The 27,985-nt window shown below is 37.4% G+C and overlaps 2 protein-coding genes across 8 annotated transcripts in view; one reads left to right on the top strand and one right to left on the bottom strand.

The window, feature by feature from the left end:
- Nucleotides 1-78: 78 nt before the first annotated feature.
- On the top strand, nucleotides 79-16,076 carry paxip1 (PAX interacting (with transcription-activation domain) protein 1). The gene is made up of 21 exons (XM_042718368.1): nucleotides 79-277; nucleotides 944-1,078; nucleotides 1,253-1,296; nucleotides 1,460-1,523; nucleotides 1,635-1,745; nucleotides 4,951-5,583; nucleotides 6,113-6,998; nucleotides 7,193-7,287; nucleotides 8,459-8,551; nucleotides 8,726-8,863; nucleotides 11,274-11,395; nucleotides 11,788-11,972; nucleotides 12,086-12,129; nucleotides 12,293-12,360; nucleotides 12,820-12,922; nucleotides 13,233-13,401; nucleotides 14,463-14,563; nucleotides 14,746-14,880; nucleotides 15,218-15,293; nucleotides 15,461-15,521; nucleotides 15,763-16,076. Exons 1-21 carry the CDS (start codon nucleotides 197-199, stop codon nucleotides 15,776-15,778), a joined length of 3,360 nt encoding a protein of 1,119 aa, XP_042574302.1. The 5' UTR covers nucleotides 79-196; the 3' UTR covers nucleotides 15,779-16,076.
- A 2,507-nt stretch (nucleotides 16,077-18,583) lies between these two features.
- The window catches only part of si:ch211-207d6.2 (sickle tail protein homolog), a 53,158-nt gene continuing 43,756 nt past the window's right edge, over nucleotides 18,584-27,985 (bottom strand). For 3 of the 7 annotated variants that reach the window (XM_042718361.1, XM_042718364.1, XM_042718365.1), the window contains 7 exons: nucleotides 27,574-27,760; nucleotides 26,395-26,627; nucleotides 25,917-26,060; nucleotides 24,381-24,497; nucleotides 23,296-23,370; nucleotides 21,468-23,186; nucleotides 18,584-21,025 (listed from right to left, as the gene is read on the bottom strand). In XM_042718361.1, coding sequence (XP_042574295.1) covers nucleotides 20,885-21,025; nucleotides 21,468-23,186; nucleotides 23,296-23,370; nucleotides 24,381-24,497; nucleotides 25,917-26,060; nucleotides 26,395-26,627; nucleotides 27,574-27,760 — 2,616 coding nt within the window. In that variant the 3' untranslated portion in view covers nucleotides 18,584-20,884. Of the gene's footprint in view, nucleotides 21,026-21,467; nucleotides 23,187-23,295; nucleotides 23,374-24,380; nucleotides 24,498-25,916; nucleotides 26,061-26,394; nucleotides 26,628-27,573; nucleotides 27,761-27,985 lie in introns of all 7 variants that reach the window. The other 4 variants (XM_042718366.1, XM_042718362.1, XM_042718363.1 and 1 more) reach the window with 4 other exon arrangements.

Raw genomic sequence — 27,985 nt, 5'->3', positions numbered from 1 at the left:
TGTATATTATGTATTTACCAGACGTAGTTGCATAAAGGTATTGATCTCCCCCCACGAAAGACATGTAAGGGTCCGGAGCCCGCCGAATCCTCTTTGGCGCTTCTGTACCCTTTTCCTATGAGGCCGATTGTGCGCTAATCTGACAGCAACATAATGCTTACTTTCTGCTGTAAAATTAATTAAACCAGTCAAAACAATGTCGGAAGACGAGTTAAAAGTACCGGAAGAGCTTTTCAAGGACGTGAAGTTCTATGTGGTGGGAGACATTGATCAGAAGGTACATTTAACAGCAATAGGCTATTCATTTAGCCTTTTGGCTAATACAGGATACTGACTGGTGTTAGCACGAAGGCTAATCCACAGCAACTCTAATAACATGGGGAAACCTAGAGGATACCCATGGACAAATTGTATTTAATGTTATTCTTAAATACAATTAGCTTTATTTATTCAAGTCGCCCGCTCTCGTATGTCTGGTGCCTTTATCTGCTGTTAGCGAAAGAACTGTCTTCAGTATGTTAGCCATTGTCAGTGACAACAATGCGACACTTCTCACGTTGGGCTCATCTTTGAGTTGTTTTAGCGATTTATTTGCGACTTTGTGATTGATCCTGCCCCTTAAGTGTGTGTAAACAATTTTTGCCAATGGTAGCTATCTTGTATCTTAAATAGGAAGTCGAACAAATAAAATAACGTTAGCATATGTAGCCCTCCTTTCTGTGTGTATCATAGTGTCTTTTGGCTTCATTATGGATCTTTGCTCTTAGTTGTCTTATTGGGATTTGTGCAGTTTTCATTTATATCTAGATTACATTCTTGCATGATTTGTATACAGTTCCTGGTACATCAATTAAGAGCTAGCACAAACAGATAATGTTTTATTTTATAAATGTCTGGTATTTGACTGATATGCTAATGATCAATTCCTGACATTTGCTGATAGGTTGTACAACTTCTGAAAGCTGGGAAAGGAAAAGAAGTGTCTTACAATGCCCTCGCCACGCACATTATAGCAGAAGATGGGGACAATCCAGAGGTCGGGGAATCCAGAGAGGTCTTTGACTTGCCTGTTGTGAAGGTAAACACACATAATATTGCACTGGTTATACACATATAATATTGAAAGGTTTTAAAGACATTTACAATTGGCAATAATTTAGACTGATCTCCTGCTTGTATTAGATGTGATCACTTACTGTTACTAATGAAAATGTGCTGCAATGTTGAACATTGACAATGCTTTCTGTTTCAGCCGAGCTGGGTGATCCTGTCTGTCAAATGTGGAGACCTGTTACCGTATCCTTCCATGATTAATGGGTTTGAAAGTCCGCAGTTGTGATTTCTATTTTGCACCTGACATGTCATGCATCATCTTAATGCAATTTAGCAACTGATGACTAGTTAAAGATGAATAGCATGCTGTTTAGATGTTTATTTATCTTGACTGGTAATCAATCAGAGTTACAGGATTTTCCCCAGAGTCAGGACAAGTGTTCTTTGGTGTTACAGCTTGTCTGCCACATGTAAGTTGTGCCTGCATATTCTGCCAATTCATTCAAATCTGCATATTATCATCTGTCATTGTCAGGCAGCAGGATTGATTTAAGTATTTAATGGGCTTGTCATTTTTATAGCTGTCAGAGGATCTCAACACACTTTGGGCTTTTGTAACATTCTATGGAGGTGACTGTCAGCTCCATTTCAACAAGAAGTGCACACATCTGGTTGTGCCTGAACCAAAGGGGGTAAGTGCATGTCTGTTTTAATGCATATAATCAATGTTTACTAATGGTAGTTAGATGTCAGTCAGGTTAGGCTGTTGTGTTTTTACTAATACTGAATGCATGGTGCGCAATAAGGCATATTACATCAATACAAAGTCTTATGCTTCACTCTCTCACCAAGGTAAAGTGGGGGAGGTGTTCAATTAAAGTTTACGACTAAGATTGCCTTTAACAGCTGCTATCTGGAAGACTCAGTCTTGGTTTATGTCTGTGGGTTGTTTGCTATTGGATCAGTTGAGGCATGGAATCAGATTGCTGGCTTTATTTTATTGGTTCTGTTTTTGAGGTTTGAGTGCTGTATTCAAAAAAGGGTCAGTTTTATAACCCACCATCTCAACCATCTAGGTTTTCAAAGGCTGCCTTTTATAGGCTATTCTTATGGCTCATTTCAACTGAGCGGTACTGTTCGGTACGGTATGCAATTAATTCCGTTTCCACTGTCAGAAGTTGTGAATGGTACCAAAATAGTGAACATTACCGTACCACTTTTTTGGTACCCTTCTGTTGGGGTACCTAGTAAAGCAAAGGGTACCAAAAGGGTGGAGCTAAACTCACTGCAGAACGTTGATTGGTTGACTAGAATCATCACTTTTGCACGATACAAGGGGATAAAGTGTTGATTAGACATGTGCCGGTATTTGGTAATGCAATATATCACAGTAATGAAAATGCACGATATTGTTATGGTGGACACTTCTAAATACAGTGTATAATTATATATTACAAATTATTCCGAATTTGTAATACTATTCCCATCAACTGGTCAAAATGCACAACACCACTGTGTGCTGCTTGAAAGATGCTCGTGCTGCTCTGATGTAAACAAGCACGCATGAGAAGCACATGGGGGAACACGGCACTTTTACTCTCTGACAGCAGATGGCGCTTAACTGCAGAACCACCTTACCCTGGAAACCCCATAAATAAAGCAGCTGCCCTACTTTCTAAAACATATTGAAATAATTTAAAATAGCCATTCAGATTTGTGTATTCGCTATGGTTTTCATCACAGCGCCAAATACTTAAATATTTAGACTTAATAGGCTATTTATTTTCAAGCCTTTTAAGTATTTGCCGCTGTGATAAAAACCATAGCGAATACACAAATCTGAATGGCTATTTTTAATTATTTCAATATGTTTTAGAAAGTAGGGCAGCTGCTTTATTTATGGGGTTTCCAGGGTAAGGTGGTTCTGCAGTTTAGCGCCATCTGCTGTCAGAGAGTAAAAGTGCCGTGTTCCCCCATGTGCTTCTCATGTGTGCTTGTTTACATCAGAGCAGTTTGAAGTCAAACGTCAAAAATAAATCAATGTATGGGAAACACCTGTAATGTATCGAAATATTGGAAATGTGTTTAAAAATCATATCACCGTTATTGAAAAAAATTAAATCGCAGTACAGATTGATATTGAATTATTGTCCAGTCCTACTTTATATTAGGGCTCCATTAATTAACATTAGTTAATTCATTAGTTAACATAAACTGCAAATTTAAAATTCTTCTGAACATTCATTAATCTTAGGTATTCCAATATTTAATAACACGTTGTTAAAATCGAATGTTGCAACCGTGTTATTTAATGAGCTTACATAAACTAAGACTTATATTTTTTAACAAAGATTAATAACTTCTGTAGCAAATGTAGCTATTGCTCATTGTGAATGTTAATGCATTAACTAAGGTTAACTAATGAGGTCCTATTGTAAAGTGATACCTATGGGTCTTTATAGTTCTTTTGCACCTTAATCTGTGTAAAACTTTTAACTTTATATATTTTTCTTTATTGCTTTATTGTATTTAAATGTTGTGTTATTTTTGTTATAAGAAAAAAGTTATTTAACTTGTTATACTGTATTATGTTCACTTTTTTTAAACTAAATTTCAATATTGTGGTAATACCGTATACCATGATAAAAGCATTAGCAATTAATCGCAACAGGAAAATTTATTTAATAGGCATTCATGGTCTCATGAATCTATTATTTATTCTTGTTCATATCGTTTTGGCTGAGCACAAATTTACGTTTAACTTTATATATTTATTTTGAACTTTACCGCAGTACAGCGCTGACTTTGTAGCATACGTTTGACTGAATTGTTTGCTTTTGTCTTTATTTACTCTTATAAAAGCCTCTTATACTTTTACTTATACTTTAATAATGGCTAATATTGTTCATTAAAAACTGACATTTAACAAAAAGAGGCAGAGTTGTGCTTATTGTCGCGCTTTATTGTTGATCGCTACTTTCTGGCATACACCATGCCTATCAAGAAGGGTACTATTGGCAGTAGAAACGCAAGCTGGATCAGGGTTACCCATAACACATCGTACTGTACTGTACCATACTGCTCAGTGGAAACGAGCCATTAGTAACCAAACAAATTTCATTGGTATTATCTAGTGAGCTTGCAGAAACCTTTCTGATTTAACTCATAATATTGAGAAAACCGTTGTGTACTTCAACAATATAAAATATATAACCACTGTAGTGATCAGTGATGTTGTGGATTTTTCAGCATGCATTAATATGTCAAACACAATATTTTATCACTCTCATGCTGTAATGTAAGGCTTCAATTTTTCAGATAAAAATGGTTTGTGATTTAAATTATTATTAATATTATTATTATTAATACAAATAAAAACTCCAGGTTTGTTTGTAGGTCTGGCCAAAAATGTTTTTATAGCTATATGATTATATAATAATAGTAAAATTAAAATAGTATTAATATTAAACAATATGTGTAATATTACTTTTTTCATATTTCACTGTAAAATAAAATTGAACATATAATAAAAAATAATACATTTATTTTACAGTATAACTTTTATTTTTATTTTGGCAGAAAACAGTATGAAGCCCTTAAAGCTTCTCTTTTGTCGACAACAGTCAGTTTATAAGAGCTTCTCTTTACAAGTTTGGAAAGATGGTTGGTGAATTTTGTGCTCCCAAATGCACATTATAAGCAACCCAAACTTGTTGCAGATGCAGAAATGATTTAATCTGGAACAACATTTTTCTGTGAACCACAGTTCATATAATTTATTTAATTAAATTGCAACCTTTGTGATTTGATAATCGCGCTGGGCAGTATTGCAGTTTTTGATTAGTGTTCAGTTTTGATTAGTGTAATTTGTTTCTAATGATTTTCTATCTTTTCCAGGCCAAGTATGAATGTGCTTTGCGGCATAGCAACATTAAAATAGTAACTCCAGAATGGATTTTGGACTCAGTAAAAGAAAAGAACAGGAAGGATGAGACTCTGTATCACCCACGTCTTACAGTGTATGAGGCACCAGAAGAGGAAGGCAGCGAGTATGAAAGGAGCTCACGTTCTGAAGGCAGCTACAGTGACAGACGCTCACCTCACAGCCGGCGGTCAAGCCCTACATCATCCCGTGATGCTTCCCCAGTAGGCAGGCGTAGTCGTTCACCCTCATCGAAACATGAGCGCAAATCAGAGTTAATGTTTGATGACTCTGATGACTCGTCCCCAGAGAAGGAGGACCGTAACCTGAACTGGACCCCAGCTGAGGTGCCACAGCCTGGCCCTGCCAAGCGTCGACTACAACCTGGCAAAGAAACTGGTTTGATCAATCTCTGTGCCAATGTCCCACCAGTACCTGGAGGCTTTGGGCCTCCAGATGCTCGGCTGGTTGGCGCAGGTGGAGGTGTGCCTATAGGGGTGGAGAGATCAGATGTCATGGGTGGTTGGAATCCAGCTGCTAGGACTCTGAGGAACATTACTAACAACACAGACACGCAACAGGCTTCACGACCCTCCAATGTGGCACATGTAAGAAGCTTGGTTTTGAATGTAGTAGTGTTGTCAAAAGTACCAACCGCCATACTGTTTGGTGCTGAAATTTTCACGCTAAGATTTGAGCGCTGTTGAGCAGATTCTTATACGTCGCTGATTGGTCATTGTGTTCACGTGCTCAACAGATATGACTTTGATTCGCTACAATAATAATCGCTTAACGCTCTTCACTGAGCACTCACACGGAAGCAGCGCGGCTTTCAAACACTCCCGTGTGCTTCTGTAGCCAATCACAGTCATATTTGTTAAGCGCGTGAACGCATTGACCAATCAGTGCTGTTTCAGAATCTGCTCAACAGCACTCAAATCTTAGCAGGCTTTTTAATATTAAAATCTTTTTTGAAGTTTCATTTTATTTGTTCAGAAATACAGGAAAAAAACTATAATGTTGTGAAATATTATTTCAGTTTAAAGTAACCTTTTTTCTGTTTTAATATATTTTAAGATGCAGTTTATTCCTGATATTGTAAAGCTAATTTTTTTTTTTTTAATTCTTTAATTTCAGATCCTCCAGAGTCTTTCAGCCTCCTCTAAAGGTGTGGTGGAGCACCTGGGAAATCAAGGCCAGCCTGGTGTTCCCAACCAGCTTCTGTTTAATTCAGTTAAGACCCAGCAGCAACTACCGCCTGAAGCACAGCAGCAGTTAATACAGCAGCAACAGTCACATCAGCTACCGCAACAGCAGCACCCGCAACAGATGGCACAACAGCATCCTATGATGCTGCCACAGGTCATGCAGATGCACCACCATCAGCAGCAGCAGCAACCGCAGCAGCAGCAACCACAGCAGCAGCCGCCACAGCAGCCGCCACAGCAAGGCTTCCCTCAAATACCCCAACAACAGCATCAGTTCTTACAGAAACAGAAGCATCAACAGAAGCATCAACAACAACAACAACAAAAAAAAAAAAAAAAAAAAAAAACAACACCAGCAAAAAAAAAACAACAACAACAACAACAACAACAACACACATTCCCACAGCAACAAATACGACCACAGCAGCTCCCAAGACCACCCTTGCAGCAGCAACATGCATTGCAACAACAGTTGCAGCAGTTACAGCAGCAGCATAGGCTCCAGTTGCAGTTACAACAACAACAACAACAACAGCAGCAGCAGCAACAGCAGCAGCAACAACAACAACAGCACCAAAACCAGCAGCAGATGCACCAACAACATTTGCAGCAGCAACAACATTTCTTACAACAGCAACTCCAACAGCAGCACATGCAACAGCTGCAACAACAGCAGCAAATGCAACAGCAGCATCTGCAGAACCAGCAGTCTCTACAACATCAGAACCAGCAGGTTACTCAGCATCAGACCCAGACCATGCTGCAACCTGCAGTGATGTCTGCGCAGCTGTTCGGGCATGAGCCTGGCCAAGACAGTAAGTGCAGTGGCTATTGCTTTGCGATAACACAGGCGTGCACAATAGAAATAGTTATAATAGAAATAGAAATAATCTTTGTTATTGAGATGTATGCGGAGTCTTAAATTTGAGCTAACTGAAACCGTGATTTCTCCTGAATGGATTGACTTACAATATGCCAGGGGAATTTAACATCATGCATTTTTTTTCAGTCCCTGAAGAGGGATTCCTGGTTGGCTGTATCTTTGCAATTGCAGACTATCCAGAACAGATGGCTGATAAACAGTTACTGGCCACATGGAAAAGGGTAAGTGACTCCACCGTACCTCGGACAATCCTGAATTTGTCACTCCAAAATATGTTGTTTTTTCCATACTTGTACTTTAAGACCAAATTTTCGTCCAGTATTCAGAAGCTTAGAGCAGTGGTTCTCAACCAGTATGACATAAAATAAGACAAAACGTGAATGAAAATAAGCTAAACAACTAAAAATCTAAATATTTATAATTTTACATGGGTTTTTAATTAAACTTAGTAAGTACCAGGAGTCCCATTGTCTTGAAAAAAAAATTTATTTGATATTTGAGCTAGCTTAATTTTAACATTTTAATTTTAGACCAGGAAAATTCATGAAAAAAAAAAAAACAAACAAAAAAAAATGACTCGTCATCTCTGCAGTAGTGATGCGCAATGTTTCACACGGATTCCATAATCTGAGAATTTGTTTTCCATTTGAATTATTTCATTTGAAAGTAGACATTTCAATCTCTGTTGATATATTTTTAATGTCTGTAAGGCAAAGATATACACGGAGTTTCGCATTGAAGTTCACAGACCGAGACGGCAGAAAGCCAATCCTGTTCGCTTTCAGTATTTTACAAAAGCGCGGTATTGTGCTCTCACAAATACACACACAAATAAACGTAGAGTCTTTACAGATTCTAAAGTATTGCATTTATCTGTATGACCAAAAATTACAGAGTATCATACTACCCCACAGCACATACACACACATTATCAAAAACATACCTGACATCTGTTCAGCTTACACACTCCGCACAGACACTTGAACAGCGCACATTTCTCTAGGTTAACATTAGATTGAGTGGCCATGCGAAGTTACTAATACTTAGGCTACATATTTCAGATGATAAGCCATATTTGAGGTCAATGAATGATAGGCGATCGTTTGGATTTCCTGCCCGATGTACTGTATTACCACATAGACCAGCTGTTAGCGATCTGTTTTTTTTTTTTTTTTCTCTGTGACTTATAAACTTTTGGTCAAACAAGCTTATTTCTGGTTGACTAACGATTAGTCGACTATTAGGGGGCAGCCCTAATTATGAAATAGTATTTTAGAATATCAGTAGAAAGGGATATGTTTGAAATCCACCGCTTACTTAAACATCCTGTTAGTTTTTTTTTTTTTTTTTTTCTGGCAGAATGCAAATAAGACATTGTTATTTTGCACACAGATCATTCAGGCAAATGGAGGAACTGTGGACTCTACTCTCAGCCGCTGCACTCATTTACTTTGTGAGAGTCAAGCCAGCAATACCTATGTCCAGGTAAACATAAAAGCTTGTTTGAAAAGAAGCATACATTATACATTATCCTTACTGTCTGTTCAAATGCATAGTGGCTTAATTGGTGGGAAAATGTCCTGAATGTTATGTCTGAAGGTTACTCTTAGTTGTGACATTTACTAATGATCTGTTATTAAACTGTTTTTCCTGTGCCAGGCTCTGAGAGAGGGAAAACGTTGTGTGACGGCTCACTGGCTTAACACTGTTCTAAAGAAGAAGAGGATGGTTCCCCCTCACAGGACCCTTCATCTTCCTTTCATCTTTCCTCCAGGGGCCAAGCCCTGCTCGCAGCATGTAAGAACCAGTCCTTTCTGTTCAGTGGCTGTAGTTCAACATCATATTAATTTAGGGCTGGGTAAAAAAAAAAAAAAATTGTCGGCATTAGAACAGAACTAATTTTCATTAGACTAATCTATACCTGCTTGTCATAGGATGAGTAGAAATTATTATTAATATTGACGTTGTTGAAATTAAAACTCTTAATATTTAATATATATAATATTTTATTCTTTTTTTTTAAATGGTAAACAATTACCTGATTTTAAATAATCACATTATTTTGAATAATACTCAAGTATTCTTGATGATTATATTAAAAACTTACATCTAAGACATATATGTTCACACTTTTTAGTGTGTGAACTTTGTGTTTGTATTGATTCAATATCAAGAAGCAGAGTCAAATTCAATCTGAAAATTAGAGCCAATACCCAATCATGTGCTATTATTCAGTTTATCATACATTTGAGCAGTGTATACTAGGGCTGTGCAATTACTCGAAATCGAATCGAAATCGCGATTTGAGACGTTGCGATTTGCTAATCGCGAAAGCCTGTGATGTGGACGTGATATAACTCTGATCCAGAGCATATGCATGACTGCCAGCCTTGAGCGGCAGCCTTACTAACCAATAGAGTGAGTGCACCTCCGTTCTCCCCAATCAGCACTGCTCTAGCCAACTGCATAAACGCCCACCATAAAAAAAAAAAAAAAAAAAAGGACCAATATCAATAGTAAGGCAAATTAAAACTAAAGAAAAACGTTATGTAAGCTTCGAAACGACAGACAACGAACAAAAAAGGTAATTTGCAAGAGCTGCGTCACAATGCATATCAAAAGCATCCCTTATTGCATGTTCGCTATTCCCAATTCAGAAGACCGCACGCACAGCCTGTGTCCCTGAATGCTTCTCATACTCGCTCCTCTCTTCCCCACGCGGTGTGAATCCCATGTCATGGACGAGCCGTTCACACTTGCCGCACTCACGCAGCCTGTTTCGTAACCTTCGGTTATATTCGCGAGTGGCCCTGCACCGTAAATCTCCACGAGCGCATGTGGCAGTATGGATGAGGCTTGACGCACGCGTGTGTCGACTAGCTGGCTCCGCGTTTAAAATGAATGTAAATACACTCTAACTGCTTGATAATTTCACGTGGATGAAATGAAACATTCAGCACATTTTCCACTTGTTCTTAAAATGTAACATATGTAATACTTTAATAATTGTCTAAAGAAATACAGTTCTTTGTTTATAAAAAAAAATAATCTTTCCAGTGAAATTCAGTAATTAAGTTAATTCTGTAAAAGTAGTTATACAATTATAATCTTGTCTGCTGAAAAAAATAAATAACAAAAAATATATAGAACCTCTCACAAAACAATTGAAAATGTATTGGATTTCAGGGTTATAATGGGAATTGTACTGGTTTTAATGTAAACTATAATGGTGTCTATTTGATGGATTCTATTGGTGGGATGTAATATGGCAGATGGCAACCAATAGAACAACAGTAATTCACTATAAAAAAAAGATCTATAAAATTTACGGTAAAAAAACGGCAGCTGTGGTTGCCAGAATTCTACCGTAAAAAAATACAGTACCAACGTTTTAGGTTTTACCTTAAATTTAGTTAAATACCGTAATTTCATTAACTGATAAATTGTTAATGTACCGACCTATTGAAGTACTGAAAGTTTTGTTCCTTTGTAATACACTGATAACCAACAAATGCAGGTGGTGATGAGAAAGTCATGTGATGAACCGAAGCTCATCACAAGCAGCTTTTAAATAATAACATACATAGAAGGTGCACAGTCATTCACTCAAGCACTAAACACCATCATGGTGAGACTCATTAATCTAAAATATTCAATAAACATTAATTTAACAATATATGTAACATACAACCCTAATAAACATAACAATTAAGAAAAAAATAAGAAGAAACAGTTATTTCAAAGAAAAAACATCAAATTCAAACAAAATTTGAAATGCAACGCAGAGAATTCTGGGAACGTAAGTTTACGTTTTTTCCCTGTAAATTTTACAGAAAATTACCGTTAACCATTTAACAGGTTTATACTGTAGCATTTTCACAGTTTTTTACCGTTAAAATCACGGCCATTTTTTACAGTGTTCATATAGGAATAATGGCAAAAACAAAAAGGAATTTTGTAATGGTTTAATGGAAACTAAGAATTTCTGATTTTTTTTTCAGCAGGGTAATGATACTCATACTGTGCTGCACATTATTGACAATATTGCAGTCATACTTGGCAAAATTAAAATCGCAAATCAAATTGCAATCTCAATATCTGTCAAAAAAAATTGCAATTTGATATTTTCCCCATATCGCACAGCCTTAGTGTATACATGAACTTTAGTGTCATTATCTGAAACTGTGTTTACTTTTTGTTGTACCAGATCATTTCTGTGACTGGATTCGTGGACAGTGATCGTGATGATTTGAAGCTCATGGCCTATCTAGCGGGAGCCCGATACACAGGCTATCTTTGTCGTAGCAACACTGTACTCATCTGTAAAGAGTAAGATCCAGTGCAGTCTCAATTTGTTGCCGTTTTTCAACTGGTTCACTTCTGGAGATTTTTTTCCTTTTGTCTTTCTTTTTTTTTTTCCTTCCCTGTTTCTTTCTGTAGTAAATCTAGAGTCTTTTTCTCACTGTGAATTTTTTTATAGAAGTATAGTAAACTGTTGTTTCCTTTCAGTGGTTAATGTCATTTACTATTTTTTTTTTTAACACAGCCTCTCCCAAGGCAGTTTAATTTTGAATTCTCTTATAAGGCAGTTATTAAAGTTTTTACAGTAACAATTGAGTAAATATATTAAAAACGACAAATCACATTAATTGTTTCATATCTTTCTGAAAGCTCAGTCTTATTATTTATATATGCAATGCCCCCTCTTTCAATGACATCAGACCGAGTGGGCTTAAATACGAGAAGGCAAAGGAGTGGAGGATCCCCTGTGTGAACGCCCAATGGCTGTGCGACATCCTACTGGGCCACTTTGAAGCTCTGCGGCAAATCCAGCACAGCAGATACTCCCAGTTCAATTTGCCTGAACCGCTGGCTCCCAACCCTCATCTTGTGCACAACCTTCTGAGTAAGCTTTATTCCAAACAGCAATGTAATTTGGAGTTTTTGCGATGCTATTGCTGCCAGATTTCAAAGCTGTTGAGGAGGTATAACATAACATGCTCTCATTTTTGTGGTCAGGTGCTTGGCGTATCCCTGTGAAGATCTCACCAGAGGCGTTGGCGGTGAGTGGGCTCTCACACGGACACACTCTGATTGCTTGCTCTCGTTTGTGATCCTTGAGCCTCGCAGTGAAAGTCCTCATCGGATACACATGTAACAGCATGTCTGGGCAGAGGTGTATGTGTTGAGACTCACAGTCATCTTTTTTGTTGTCGCCTCACACAGAGCTTACGTCTGCAGCTGAAACAGAAACAGGCTGATGTCGGCTCACAGCCGCCCAACAAAAGGCCCAAGTGAGTTCAAACAGTGAAAGATTGTTACAGCTGTATGGTAGAATCCAAACTGTACCATTTCCAGATCCAGTTTTTCCCCAGAATTTTCTGTTGTATGTCTCTATAATGTCTGTGAGACTTATTATTACGTGAACAAGCTCTTACTCTCAGCAAAGCCTGGCAGAAAAACTCAAATCTCCTGGAGGACATACAAGCATACCTTGCCATATGCACACAGTAGCATAAAAAAAGTGCATTATAAAACATTAAAGGTGCATTTGTGAGCTGAGTGTACAGGGCATGCGCAGTTAGAGAAACATGTATGCGCATGCTCTGGTGAGGATGAAATTTGTTTCATGCACATATGCTAGCTTGGGGACAAAAAGGATAAAAATAGAGGATTAAAAAAGTGTTATTAAGTACCATAAAAAATTTCCGGAGCAGAATGTTGGACAAATAACGCTCTCTCTTCTTTTGCAGGTTAGAAGAGTTGCCAACACCTACTAAAAAGCTTTCACCCGAGTCCACACCTTATGTGCTTTTCACAGGCTTCGAACCTCTGCAGGCACAGCAGTACATAAAGGTTACTAAACACATGCACTCTTTTTGTAAGCAGTAACGAAAAATGAATGACACTGACCTAGTTTTAAGAAGTAATAAAATGTCTCTAGTCGCATTGTGTCTGGCTGGCAGCTCTCAAGGCTGCTGGAAAGCTCTGAAAACGAACATGTTTGTAAAATGGTCATGAGCTCATTTCCTCTGAACTGTACGAGAGCACTGAGAAATATATTGCTCCATTTAGATGCGCTTCAGTAAGTAACCCTCATGGTGTTCTGCTCGCCCTTCCCTGCATCCTTTTATCATCTCTCTTTCTCTCTCCTCCTTGGCTGCAGAAATTGTATGATCTTGGAGGGGAAGTGGCTGACAGCGCTCAGAAGTGCACTCATCTGGTTGCTAACAAAGTGACAAGAACTGTGAAGTTCCTCACTGCCGTATCTGTAGTCAAGCACATAGTCACTCCAGAATGGCTGGAGGAAAGCTGGAAAAGCCAGAAATTTGTGGGTGAGTCAGTGTGGAGTCTAATTTGTTTCAATCGATTGTTACTGATTCATGGACACTCTAATGAGCCATGCTTCATATTCCAGCAAGGAATGTTTTGTGATTAAAAAATTAAATATTAATGTTACGTAATGAAAAATGGATTTGTATATAGTTGGTTCTTGAGTTCACAAGCAGTTTCCATAGAAATGGACAAGCAATCTCAACCCACCTCCGACTTAGGTGTTAAGTCATTTCTGTACCTATTAGGAATGTGCTGGTGTGGAAATTTTCATTGGTACTGCCCATTTTTTTGACACCAATGCCAAGCTCACATGTGTCACAAGAAGACCAACCTGTCACCCTGAAATATTTTAGGTTTGTTTCAAATTTTTCAGACAGGTTTGGGATGATTTTGAATATTTCAAACTGGTTTGAAATCTGACCACTTGTCAGGGTTGAGCACTGTCCCAAAGAACAAGAAAACAGCTGACAACATAGAATGAAATTGCCAGAACACCAAAGAGTGTAAGAGGAGGAAGTGGTAATTATTCTGTCTTGTTTACATTCTATGCAAATTGGTTTAAAAAATTTCTCCATGTATTTTAAAAACAATTCCCCCCCCAAACTTTCTACGTTTGAAATCAGTCTTGTAGTGTATTTTCCATAAACTCTGTTCTTGAATGTTACAACTAATTTACAAAAATTGGGGCAAAATAGGGCATGATATGATCTGCTTCGAGTAATGGGTCAACCACACCAGTGGCTGTAATTTAAAGCTATATTTCACCCAAAGATAAAAGTGTGTCATTTACTTCCATGTCATTCCAAACCTGTATGACTTTCTTCTGTGGAACATTGAACTTCAAGAAGACATTTTGAGATTTTCTCCATACATTTCATTGGTCATTGGTCACCAAAACTGTAGTTTTTCAGCATTTTCTGCAACATTTTCTGCATAAGAAAGTCATGCAGGTTTGAAATAACATGTGGTTAAGTATCCCTTTGAGAAGATTATATCAGTAGATACAGCTGTGTTGCCCATCCATAATGCTAATTTGATTTGTTCCTCTTTGTGTTTGTAGATGAGCAGAGCTACATGCTGCGAGATGCAGAGGCAGAGGTGCTGTTCTCTTTCAGTCTGGAGGAGTCACTGAAGAGAGCTCATGCGGCTCCGCTCTTCAAGGTTAGGAGCTTTGGGATATTTAGTGTCCATCCACTTTAGTGCATCTACTTCCACTCAATCAGACTTGTTTATGTTACTCTGCAGAACATATGCCAAACAACTATATATCTCTGCACTGACATGTGGCCTAATTGGATATCACAAGGAAGCGTGTCTTCAGTTGTCTCTTTCTTCTTTTACAGGGGAAGTATTTCTATATAACTCCAGGAATCTGTCCGAGCCTCAGCACAATGAAAGTTATAGTGGAGAGTGCCGGAGGGAAAGTGCTGTCCAAGCAGCCCTCCTACCGCAAGATCATGGAGCACAAGCAAAACAAGGTACCCTAATCAGATCCCCAATATAGAGACGTGTGGGGCTGTTGTATTGATGAGGATGCTGAGTCAGACTCGACTTCTGAAAAATTAATACTTTTCAGCAAGGACACAATAAATTGATCAGAAGTGACAGTTAAACCCACTAATAATTGCAGAAAGATGTCTAGTTCAAATAAATGCTGTTTTTTGAGTTTTCTATTCATCAAAGAATCCTGTAAAAATAGTAAGCAGCACAACTGATGGTCAATAACAACGCAAGCTGGGTGGCATTTCAGTTTGTTCTGTTGGTGTTTGTCTGTGTAATAATATCTGACACTCGTATCATTCATGTTTGTTTTAGAATTTACCGGAGATCATTTTAATAACCTGTGAAAATGACTCTCATCTGTGTCGAGAGTACTTCCTGAAGAACATCGGTAAGAGGGCATATCCTTCAGGCCCAGTTCCCGTCTCAAAATTGACGTTTCTCTCTGTATGATATAAAACCACTTTAATAGGAAAATCTAACGTGTACACATTTCAATCAGCCATCAGTCAAGCACAATCTAATGATTTTTTTTTTTTGATGATGTCTTCATTTCAGATGTTTACACTGCTGAGCTCATATTGACGGGGGTGTTGACTCAGACCTTGGATTATGAATCATATCCTTTTAAAATGCATGCAATATTTAACAGACACATGAAATAATCACTTTTGAATGATTTCTGAATCAACATCTGAGAGAAATGAAGCAATAACTGTTTTGTGTAATTACTCTTTGTTAAGCTCTTCAGTTCATATGACATCATGTTGTTACACATTTTAAGCTTTTTTTTGCAATACATTTTAATGTATTTATTGATTTATATATGTATGGTTTATTATGCTCCTTAACTATCTCACATATAAATTCACTTGATGTCCTTGTAAGGACATGAATATTATATGACTGCTGGTGCCCTGTTCTGGATCAACGCTAAAGGTTACTTATTAAATTTTATTGTACAGTCATGTTATATTTCAATGTTTGTATTTTATTACTTGATTTAATAAATAATTTGTTACCAGTTTTGTAAACGAAGTAACGGTGAATCTAAATAAATTACTGTTATTTGTAATGGTTGTTTTAAATGAAGGCAAAGCTAAGTTTTTACTGTGATAAATGTTTGCCCCTTTTATGGTTTTGCAATAAAATCTGAATTTGATTGTGTTTTAAATAGTGAATCTGTCAGTATATCGGTCTGATTTGATTCTGGATCTGGAGACATTGACTAGTATTTATAAATGTCAGGTCTAGAAGAAATAATGATTGTCTAAATGACAGAGCTTTTATGCACTAAAATGGGTTTTGTTTTTTTTAAGTTATATTTATGGGATTTTTGTGCTTTTTATTTTGAGAGTACAGTGGAGAGATGACAGGAAAGTATTGGAGTGGAGAGAGGGGAGCGGGATCACAAAGGACCTCGAGGCGGGTTTCGAACTCGGGTCGCACTAACCACAAGGCTATTGGCGCTGACCTAAAATGGTTTTAAAAAAACAAACATACAACTACTTTTGGCAGGCCGCAAAACGTATTTACACAATGACTCCCAATCATGTCGTCTCTTCAATACTTTTGGGAGTACACAGGGTACTCTGTTCTCTTAAAAGCATTATTCCTGGTAGACAAAATTTAATTAAATGCTAATGAAGTGTTAGAGTACTTACCGGTGGAAGGCAATTGTGTGCTGTCAGACAGTTCGCCCGGGGTGATCCCATGGCTCCTGAGCTGGGTTGTGGAGTGGAGCTGGCAGTAATGCCCTCTAAAATGGGATAAATTAAAACTTACCCAGCCAAGGTCATGTGCCAGAAATGCAACAGGGGAAACAATAGGTGGTTCGCCCAGAGCTTGAGATCACCCACTCTGGTGTGGAAATATTGATCGCTACATCTACGCTAAGAGTGTCTTCACAATGCTTTTTTGTTTAGAGTCTAACATACTGCATCAGGGAATGCTTACAACTGTATAACTGCACTACATAGCTTAAAACATGAATCCATTGAGGTGGTTTTCTATGTAGCTACAAAAACCTTGAATCTGTAGTTGTGTGTTACTCAACACATTCATCGTTCATGGTTCTATTGTGACAAAATGTGTTTCTAATCTTGGGTTATCTGGATATGTTACAGTAAATAAGCTCTAGCAGAAGCATAAAAGTGATTTTCCTATTTTAGAGGCACAATAAATAGGATTACAAAGAAATTGTATAAGCAAACAGCAGTAGCTTGAATAGCTATCGCAGCCTTCTTAATTTCCTATTCAATTGAAACCCCCGTTAATTGCAATGAATTAAAAATGCAAATTAGTGACCAGATCTTTGATTAACTTACACAAGTTCCTTGTCGGTTTGTTAATGTCCTCAAAGATTTATGATGTTGATGCTCTTGTACCATAAAACATCAGGAGACACAATAATTAATCTTAAATGCTAAAAGGACTTGCGTTTTAATTACTCTTGTTCTCCTCCTCTCTATAGCATTGTAGCATTTGGACTCCTCACTTCTTAATGGTAAATGTATTATAATATACAAATTACATGCTAATTAGATGGTGCAAAGCTTAGGGATTCAGTCATTCTAAAATTTGCATATGAACTAATTATCTTTCATTAACACGTGCTAATTACAAATTTATGGAGGACCTGGAAATGGAAAAAGCAGGCGTTCCTTTGTCCAGACAGTGTTTTTATCTCTAATTAAACGTTGGATTGTTTAACCCTATACATTTGGAAAAACGGATAAAATCTGAAAATTAATTTATACGATTGTTTTTGGTATTATTTATCAGAAATGCCCTTGAGTGAATCTCATGGTGCTTAGTATGTGAATGGCAACAATAAAACTAGTGTTTAAAGCTGACGATCAACTGCACCATGTGTCTGAACAGGTACTCTAAATTAATTCTTTAAGACTGAATTGAACTTGCCATTAAAAGTAATGCATATCTAAGTGCGGAGGAGAAGTCCAAATTAATAGATGTGCCAATCATTTGTCTCAGAGGAGTTTTGCTGTCCACATAATAGATATGACTCTTACATCAATCAGGTATTAATTGCTTTCATGTCTCATATAATGAAATGACTGCTAAGGGGCATAGGCACAGTTCTAAAATGGCTTTTGAAACCCATTTTTAAAGACTTTTGTTTAAGATCCCCACTTCAGTTTATCTGATATCTCAATATAGCCTTTCTTAAATTGTTACTTAAAGGTCTGGAACAGTAATGGGCTACTCTGGCAGCATCACATCCGAAGTAATGGGCCGAAGTATTATAGTAAGGCATATTACTTCAAATGGTAAAAAACGATTGTCAGCTGCTGGGTTTTTATGGGTCAGTATTTTTTAATGGAGTCAATATTTTTCTACCTCTGCCAAAAAACAAAAACAAGATTCCAACAAATACGAAATCAACAATTAATAAATACTAAAAGGTTCTTCCAATTGATCTTAAGATTATTACAGCATGTCTCTTTTCACTGAAAAGTCCTGCAAGTCAGTGCTGCCCTCTGCAGTTGAATATTGAAGTGATAGAAACTGTCATCAGTTTTCAAATTGTTTAATCAGGCCTTGAAACAGGTTAAACTGATTTATGTTTACTAGAGAGACAGCCTTGTTTAAAATATGCATTTGGCAGATATTTAACACATTTATATGCACAGCATTTAAATAAAAACACGAAAAAATAAATGACAATACACTGGAAGCCCTTTATTTGATAAACATCTCTGGCAAGCATTTTCTTCCAAACAATTTTTTGTACAATTTATACAGGATAACAAAATCAGAGGTAATATTTACAGCATTTACCCTTGCAGTATCCATGGTTAAATTCTGAAAAGCATGCACAGGAGTAAAATTTGGCATTTTAAAACATAATTTTCATAGCCAATATTTTTTGAGAATAATATTTAGCAATTTAGCATGTAAATCACTATATTGTTTGGCATTTGACATTTGAGCTATTTGATGGTGAACAAGAATAAAGAAACACAAAACTAGGCTACAGAACCACTACGATGCTTGTGCATCATCCACTCACACTACTGTATACACCTTTGTTTTTAAATGAAAAACAAAACTTTGGTTTTATCGCAAAACACTACAAACTGCATATTGTTAAAACTAGGAGGCAAAAAACAACAATTCAGATTAAATTTGGTTAAATCCCTTTCGTACTGTCAAATCAACCACTGCAAACCTGTTAAACCATTTCTGATAGACAGAGTGGGCTCCAAAGGTCTGAAACATCTGGTGAAACTGCATTTTGAATATTTAATACACCATGTTTTACATAAAATTATGATTAAAGTTTGTGTAAAACCTGATAATCATGTTCTCCAGCATGATATGAGATGATCCACAGAGCACCTTGTGCTTCAACAGAAGCATGAACATCTGATAATGTGTACAAAGTTACAAATATGCTTTGTTGACCCAGTCATCTGCTTCTAATGACAGAAGAATAGCAGAATTCAAAAAAAATTTTTTTGTAAAAAACCCTAAAAAAAAAAAATCACCACAGACATTTGGATCCCACAATATACGGCTAACTTAAAAACAAAATACTCTATAGTATCATATATTCATCTAATTTCCTTTCACTAAAATAGCAATGCATATTATATATAGTTCATGTAGGTAAACAAACACACTTCTATAAAATAAAAAGCCAACACTGTTTAATCCCTCACATATACCAAATCAAAATCCATAATATGCGGCTCTATATTCTGAACCACTTATGGATTTCAGTGGAAGTGCACAAAGACAAAACACCACCCCAAATACACAGCATAACTAAATCAGTATTTCTGCTACACCTTATATACCACCAGAATGAGTGCAAACAGAATGAGCAAAAGAGAGAAATGGACAGCTCATGCCATGTTCCCGGTAAAGGATGCTGGTGTGATAGCGGCTTGATCACTGCTGGCCTTCAGAGACTTGCGGCTGCTGAAGCTGGGCATGTGTACAGCTCCACCTCCCCGGCACATGGCAGTGGGAGACAGGAGGGATGGAGAGGAAGGGGACGAGGAAGAGGAAGTAGAGTTCAGAGAGACAGAGGAGGAGGAAGAGTATGAGCTAGAGGATGAGGAGGATGAGTAGGAATAGGAGCAGGACTTGCCATTTTGAGTCTGTGGAGGAAGGGTTAGGTTTTGACCTTCAGGCTGCTGAGAGGACGAGAGAGGTCTACAGCTAGGCCAGATCAGGCTGAGACATGGGATAGAGGACTTAGAAGAAGAGGAAGAGGTTTGGTTAGTAAGCCTAGAACGAGCAGCACGGGTTGAGCTATGTTTCCATGAGCTAGGTATAAAAGCTGGGATCTTAGAAGCAAGGAAAGCATCTTTACTATTCCCACCAGCTTTCATAGCACTCCCGTTAGCCTGCGAACAAAGATGCCGGAAGACATGGAAAGTCAAGTAGGATGATGACACATATACATGAAAATATATATTCCATAAAAATATTCTACAGTACAACACCAACAAAAATATTACTCTTGTAACAAAAGACATACTTTTTTCTTTTCTCTCACAGTTAATTTCACACATTAAGCAGTAAAGAGAGAAAAGAAGGAATAAAAGCAGAAATTTGGGCACCAGGTTCTTCAAAATATCTTCATAATCCAAAGAAGTGGAAATATAAACCAGCACTCCCCAACCAACACAGTAGTTCCTAGTGTTTGCTCTTATGATTGACTGTTGGATAACAACAACCATGCAGTTTTCCCATATAGCTCAATTGGTAGAGCAAAGTGCTAACAACAGCAAGTTCGCAGGTTCGATTCCCAGGGAGCGCAAGGGTTGGTAAAAAAAAAAAAAAAAAAGAAGCATGTCTTGAAAGTGTCTATGTGTAAATGATAAACATGCACAAGGAGCTGGTTTTGATGAATTGCAGGGGAAGAGAGATCGTCATATTGGATCCCTGTGTGTCCTCAATAAAACTACTCAAAGACATTTCCATCTGTCTTCATGCCTTAACACTGTCCTACAGTAAAACTACCTGCCGGAATTGCCTCTGGGAGTCCTGGAGCTTTTGAGGTTTTCCGGGTTTTTCCACACTCTCTGCTGGCTGCTGGCGAGACTTGGGTGAGGAAATCCGACTCGAAGCAGGCGAGTCACCAGAGTTCTGAAAAGATCAATAAGGAAACAACATCAGCGATGGATTGAGGCCATTGACAAGTACACGACAGAATGAGGACAAAGCTTTTAAAGATTTCTCAATTGTAGACATGATTGGGAAGAGAAAGATATAGGCAGCATGCTCAAGTGTACCACCAATATCCCAACCACAGTACATGCACTAGAGAGAGAAACAGTTCGTGGATTTAACCTCATTGAAAGTCTTAACAGTGAAAGTAGACAGTGGTTTAAAAGAGAAAAACACTCAAGTCCATAATCATGTCCACTGAAATCACACAGAGCCCCCAAAACAGAGCGTTCCCAAGTGCGTTCACCCGAAGACACCTATGAAACACATTTAAAGTTGATTCAAGTCAGTGTTTAGAAAGTCAGGCTTTTAAAGCAAACCCAAGCCACCAGCAGAAGGGTGCAAAGGAGTTGAGAAAGACCTGTTTACTGCTGGAGGAACTGGAGGAAGTGGACGTGCTTGAGGAGGATCGAGATCTCTTTTGCAGAGATGACTTGTGGGGTTTGGGTTTCAGAGGTGCTGGCTTTTTTGTGGGACTGCCCTCCGGTTCTGCATCACTGGCCATTCTCTTTGCTTTCGATTCCTCCTTGCAGGAGACTTCCGAAACCAATGTAGGCCCAATATCACTTATGGTGCTTTCTAAGTGCTTAATGGTCTGCTCAAGGCTGTCTAATGTTTGATAAGTAGTCTTACGGAGTTCCTCAGTTCTGTCTTTGGTGCTCTGTGATGTTGTGGTCTGGTTCTGCCATAAAGTCCTAGGGGTGGTAGAATCAGCGTCTGCCTTGGACTTGATCTCAAACCTTTTAGCTTCTTTGAGCTCCGTCACGGTTCCATCTGCTTCCTCATCATCCTCGTACACAACTACCTGCAGTGTCTTTTTGCCAGTTTTTGTCCCCGTACGAAGAGCTTGGCCAATAGCTGCAAGCTGCTTCTTGGGGAACTTAAACTTGAATTTCTTTTTCGCATCTTTAGGAGATTCTGTCTTGTCTCCTTCCTCAACAGAAAGAGCAGGACTCTCAAAGGAACTCTGCTGTTGTAGAGGCAGTGGGACGCTACTACTTCTCTGATTGTTTACCCTATTCTCAGTTCTGCATTGATCTAGATTATCTGTAGGTGTTATCTGACCGACCTGACTCTTTGAGTTGGCTTCCACTTCCTCCTCATTCTCTTCATCTATCCTCTCCTCTGATAACACCCTCTCCAGCTCTTCTTCACACTCAAATATGGTGGACAGTCGCTTGTAGGCCTGACAGATATCCATAGGCTCGTCAAAAATGATGATAACCGGCTTCTTGTCAAATCCAGAGTCCTCAGGGGCAGACAGGGTTGGTTCTGAGCCCACTTTAACAGTTTGGACATCTGTGCCTTTACTGTTTACCAGCTGTTGGTACTCTCCAGTTGATAGAGCCTGTACCTTGGTTTTAGTGATCCTGAAGGCCATGTTATTTGGTGGAGGAGGACCTTCGTCTCCTGGGAGGTCTGGACTTAGACTGGCCTCCTCAGTGTATTTGGCCTGATCTTCAGATGATCTCTTTGTAACATCGTGCTCATTGTCATGGTTAATTGGTTGTGTTGAAAATGAGGCATCGGTGTTGGGCTGATGGACTGGTGAGTGAACCTGAAGTTCAGCACTTTGTGGACACTTGCTAACAAGTGTAACTTGAACAGTGGTTGTGCGATGTCCATGCTTTATTGATTTGTCCAGAACAGGTGCATCAGAGGATGTATGCAGTATCTGCTGCTCAAACTTCCCCTCAACAGGTGAAACTTTCTCAGAAGGTGTAGGAACCACCTGCTTTAGGGACTTCAGCACTGATTCAGCCTTGAGCTCTTTGGGATTAATGAGCGATGCCCCTTTTTCAGCTTCTGTGCTGTTCCTTAAAAGGGTAAATGGGCCAGATGGCACCTCATAAATATTATTTAGCTTGCTTTGGACCTCCTTGACTGATTGGCTTGGCTGAAGTGAAATTACAGACAAATCATTTGATTTTAACAATTTTTGCTGCTGGGAAATGTCAGAAGCATTCTCAGGTGCAACCTTTGAAGGAGAAAAAGTTGCTTCCTTGGGTTCCTTTAGGTCATCTGGTCTAGAGGTGCTCTGCCTTGATGTTTTTGATGTTCCAGTGATATAATACATGACCTGACAAAGAAATCAAGAATTCTTTGGACTTCAAATAACATATTAAAGTCAAAGTGAATACAATGTGCATACATGCTCTTAAATCATACATAAAACTAATTATATTTACCCCAGGTGAACCAGGTGTTGCACTATCTTCCCTACTTTCAGATAGTGCTCCTTCTTCAGATAGGTGAGAGGAGGTCTGCTAGGACAGTTTGTTAGCACAGAGACCTTTATTTACATTCTCAAATTAATATCCAGCTAGTCAGTACAATGCAGAGAGAAACATTAAGATCATTGGCGCCATCTAGAGTTTAGTTTAGCTTTCATCCTTAGTTTACTGAGGACTGCTGTATGTTGTCAAGCATTGCTTCAAAATAATGTATTTATAGTGAGGGAGCACTGAAACTGTATGCATAGCATTTTCCATGTAAAATATTTTAATGGAGAAAGTGACTTGTATCTAGTCTTTTTATAGACACTCAATGACCCAGAATATAGAAATATTATTCTAGTTTTGAAAACCCTGACACTGGTGACCTGTAGGACTAAAAAGATTATATACATCACAACAATATACATTCATTGCACATTAAAACATGCACAGATATGAAAATATTACATATCATTTATATGTTTGTAGACACATATAAAAAAAAAAAAAAAAATAATAATAATATATATATATATATATATATATATATATATAATTTTTACAAATATTAATATTACAAATATTTCTTTTTTATAAAACATTATAAATAAATATGTAATGTTTAGGATCTGCATACATATTTTAGCTCTGTTTAAAAATCAGTAATATTATATCTTTATATCTCCTTATGGTGGACATTCCGGTCCTTTTTCAAAGTGAAGTCTGAATGCTAAAAAAGGAAAAGGTCAGAAGTCAGAGCGCTGAATGGTCTTTCCAACGCTCCAGTCACTCTGACCCACCCCATCTTCTACAGCTGGATCTATTAGCATTCAGCAGGAGAGTGTGAGTGACAGACCAGTGTTAGACACATTCAAACGTATTACGCCCTCTCTTGATGAGGGGCTACGGTCAGGCATTGACGTGCATCAGTATGTCAGTACATCAGTATGGGTGTTGCGTATTAGTGTCAGTAGAGCGGGAGGTTATGGGACTTGACTGCTCATGTGAGCACTGCTGTTAAACTGCGATGAGGAGTTAGCACACATCACATCCGTTACCTTTGTGTGGTAAGACAGGGAAAGCCCTGGCTCCATCTCAATGTCTGAGGGCTCACGGGATGTGAGATCAACAATATATCTGGGCTGTAAATCTTTTTTTGTGCACTTCTGAAACACCTGAAGAGGGGTAAGGGTACGGCCATTAGGTGCTGTGGCTGTGTATGGGTGAGCTTTCTGTCCAGTGGTTGTGCAATTTTGAGATGTCAAACAGAACTGAACACGGTACAGGAAATGTTCCCAGAATATACTATTATTGTTGATTGATTATTGTATTTACACACTTAAAAGCACATATATGTATATATATATATATATATATATATATATATATATATATTAGGGCTGTCAAATGATTAATCACGATTAATCACATCCAAAATAAAAGTTTTGTTTACATAATATATGTATGTGTACAGGGTATATTTATTATGTATATATAAATACACACACATAAATTATATATTTAGAAAATATTTACATGTATATACATTTATATATTTATATTCTTATATTTTATATTATATATAAATATATTTAATATATAAACATAACATATTCTTCTTAAATATATACATGCATGTGTGTGTATTTATATATACATAATAAATATACACAGTATACACACATATATTATGTAAACAAAACTTTTATTTTGGATGTGATTAATCGTGATTAATCATTTGACAGCCCTAATATATATATATATATATATATATATATATATATATATATATATATATATATATATATATATATAAATTAAAAATAATACATATAAATGTCATTTATTAGATGCATTAGATACAAGTGGCACCTGCAAATATAATAAAATGCTGTTTCTTTTCTCAGAACTTAACTTTTAATTTTTAAAAATCTAATCAAGTAATCTTATTAAAAAATCTATAAATTTGAATAATAATAATAATATCAATAATACATACACTTTATTTCACTATAAGCCCATATACTGTACATATATTCATTCAGTTTTATTAATTTCATGTCAATGTATAATCATTCATTCATATATAATCACTATTCAATACTTCTGTCGCACAGTATATACATAATCCTATTCACACTACTTTGTCTTTTTTTAAGTAATTTATTTCAAACATTATAATAGATTTTATCTCTCTAATTATATTTTTGTAGAGCATTTTATTTGATTATTTTTTTTTATTGTTTCTTAAAGGAACATTTTTCAGTGTGACGTTTACAAACACTTTCTGAGGCCACTTTATGCTGTTGATTTATTACTTTTATACCTAATAAAAATAAAATCAAATTCATGATGACACAGATTTACCCATTCTCAACAATAGAGGGCAGCACAAGTCAAACTTCTAAGAGAGCCATAGTCTCCTCATTTTGATACTTTTGTGTAAATGTTGACACTGATGTGGCCGTTTGAAGATTGTATGGGGTCAATATTTGTCCCTTAACACCTCTGACATGTCTCAGACTTCCTGTGTGTTTGTAAAAGAATAAGTGTGCATTTATGTCTTTGTGTGAGGACGATGGTGGTTTGCTTACCTGTAGCTCAGCCATGATCTTATCTCCTTCATCCTCTTCATCTTGTAAGGTGGAGGTGTTGACAGGAGGAGGACTGCGGGGCTTGGGCTTGACCTCTGGGGGCACACGCAAGGGTTTGGGCTTCGGGGCCTCCTCTTCACCCTCCTATAGCCAAAACAACCAGCCGAGTGTGACCCACCCTCACCCTCCATTATGTCTTTCAAATCAACAAAAGCAGCTGGAATCTCTACCGTGAATTCCCGTCATTATTATTCACAAAAACAAGGACACAATATGAAGCGCACGGCACACCCAGGCAAAATATAACACAATGACATTTCTACATGTAGTAGGTGTACACTGTACAATGTGTTGTTATCAAATAATAATAATGACAATTGTCATGTTGTCTGGGAATGCAGCTCAGCAAGGCCTAAGTCAGATGAATAATGGTATTTGATCTTAATTAGAGGAAGCTGAAAAAGCATGACTCAAGCACCTGTGTGCTAGTGGACTCTTTCCGGGTGGTGTAGATCACCTCTCCTGAACGTCCAGTGGTGACTCCAGTTCCAGAAGGGTAGAATCTGCGTGGAGGGGGAGGGGGAGGCGATTTGCTGGCCGTTTCAGGGTTGGGCTGTACTCTGTCAACACTGGCCCTGTGGGGCTTCTGTGGCCTCTCCAAACTGGTCTGGACTGGTTTATCTGCTTTGGGTCCATCCTGTGGTGCGGCTTCTGTTTGAAGTTAGATAAAGAGTGCCTCAATAATAAATCCTTCAGAGGTTAGATCTGAACCAGCTAATCTGGGTTTATTAATAAAATAACAAGGCGTACTGTAATAAAAAACAAACAAACAAAAAACTGTCAGACAAAAAACGTCTGATCAAACCAGCATGAAGAAAAAACATAAAACAAGAAATGATAGAAAGAACCCCTGCAGCCTTTAATGACTGTGTCAAGGCTTCTGAAATATTAAATAATTTCTTATAATAAAAATATCATAGAATATTTCAGGTTGTAATGCAGTGTGACCCCAAAACTTAAAAATATTTAAAAATAAACAATAATTTAAAAAATAAACTTTTTTACTTAAAACGCGTGTATATATTTTTATAATTTTTTTTACATTTACGGGGATGCAAACTCATCAGGGGTAAAAAAAAAAAAAAAAAAAAAAAAACCTGACAAAGATGTGACCCCCCATCCCAGTGGGTTTCTTTTACCCTGTCTCAGGCCACAATCATTTTTTTTTATTACCCATTCAATGTGACTAAACAATAATAATAATAATAATATACATTTATTTTACAGAACAACAGTAAAAACTATCCTAATTATATTAATGGCTGTTTTAGCTCTCAAATGTTTAACCATAGAGCTAATATTTTTGCAGAAAAACAACACGAACCACAAAAAAGACATAGTTTGGATTCAAAACAGTGATTTTTGCTTAAGTTTCAAATTTAATTAAATTCTTTCAAAAGTCATTACATTTAAACTTTTCTTGAGCATGATTTGTTTTAAAAAAAACAAAAAAACAAAAAACATGAAACCAACTTGAATACAAAGAACACATCTCTAAGATGTGCTTTTTATTATGTACACTCTTATATGTCATATATATGTCCTACAATCTGAATGAATTGTTAATATGCAGGTTCATATCAGTGGACAGGCATACCAGGGAGTGGAGACACAGGAAGTGGAAAGTCCACCTCATCTGGCAAGATGCTGGGTGGTTGGGAGGGGGTGCTGTCCACCTGTTTGCTCACTTCCAGGTCAGGTATGGCCTTCATTAGGCTGGCCTGGGTCTGCTGAAGGATCCTCTCCATTTCAACCTTGTCCTCCTCTGCTGCCTGTTTTGAAACCTGTGGAGAACCCGACAGAAGTTACTGTTTGTTGGAAATAACACACAGAATAACCATTTTTGGTTCCCTTAAGAACCTTTCAGAAAACAGTTCTTAAATGAACATTTTCACTTAATTTAGATGTTTTTCCTGAACGCGGAAGTCACACCTGACTCTTAACCAGAAGGATGCTTTGCATTTCCAGTCTCCAGTGTTTCTAGTCAAATTAGTGTATATTCCAAACTG

The sequence above is a fragment of the Cyprinus carpio genome, chromosome B2 (assembly GCF_018340385.1).
Source record: "Cyprinus carpio isolate SPL01 chromosome B2, ASM1834038v1, whole genome shotgun sequence".
Classification (NCBI taxonomy): Eukaryota; Metazoa; Chordata; class Actinopteri; order Cypriniformes; family Cyprinidae; genus Cyprinus; species Cyprinus carpio.
The sequence above is the reverse complement of the archived record's forward strand: the minus strand, read 5'-3'. Positions and strand labels throughout refer to the sequence as shown.

Bases quoted from the DNA above. Each gene is read 5' to 3' on its own strand.
- paxip1 (XM_042718368.1), top strand. From the start codon at position 197: ATGTCGGAAGACGAGTTAAAAGTACCGGAAGAGCTTTTCAAGGACGTG. The intron at 1,524-1,634 runs GTAAGTTGTGCC...TCATTTTTATAG, and splicing joins TTACAGCTTGTCTGCCACAT to CTGTCAGAGGATCTCAACAC. The intron at 12,923-13,232 runs GTTACTAAACAC...CCTTGGCTGCAG, and splicing joins AGGCACAGCAGTACATAAAG to AAATTGTATGATCTTGGAGG.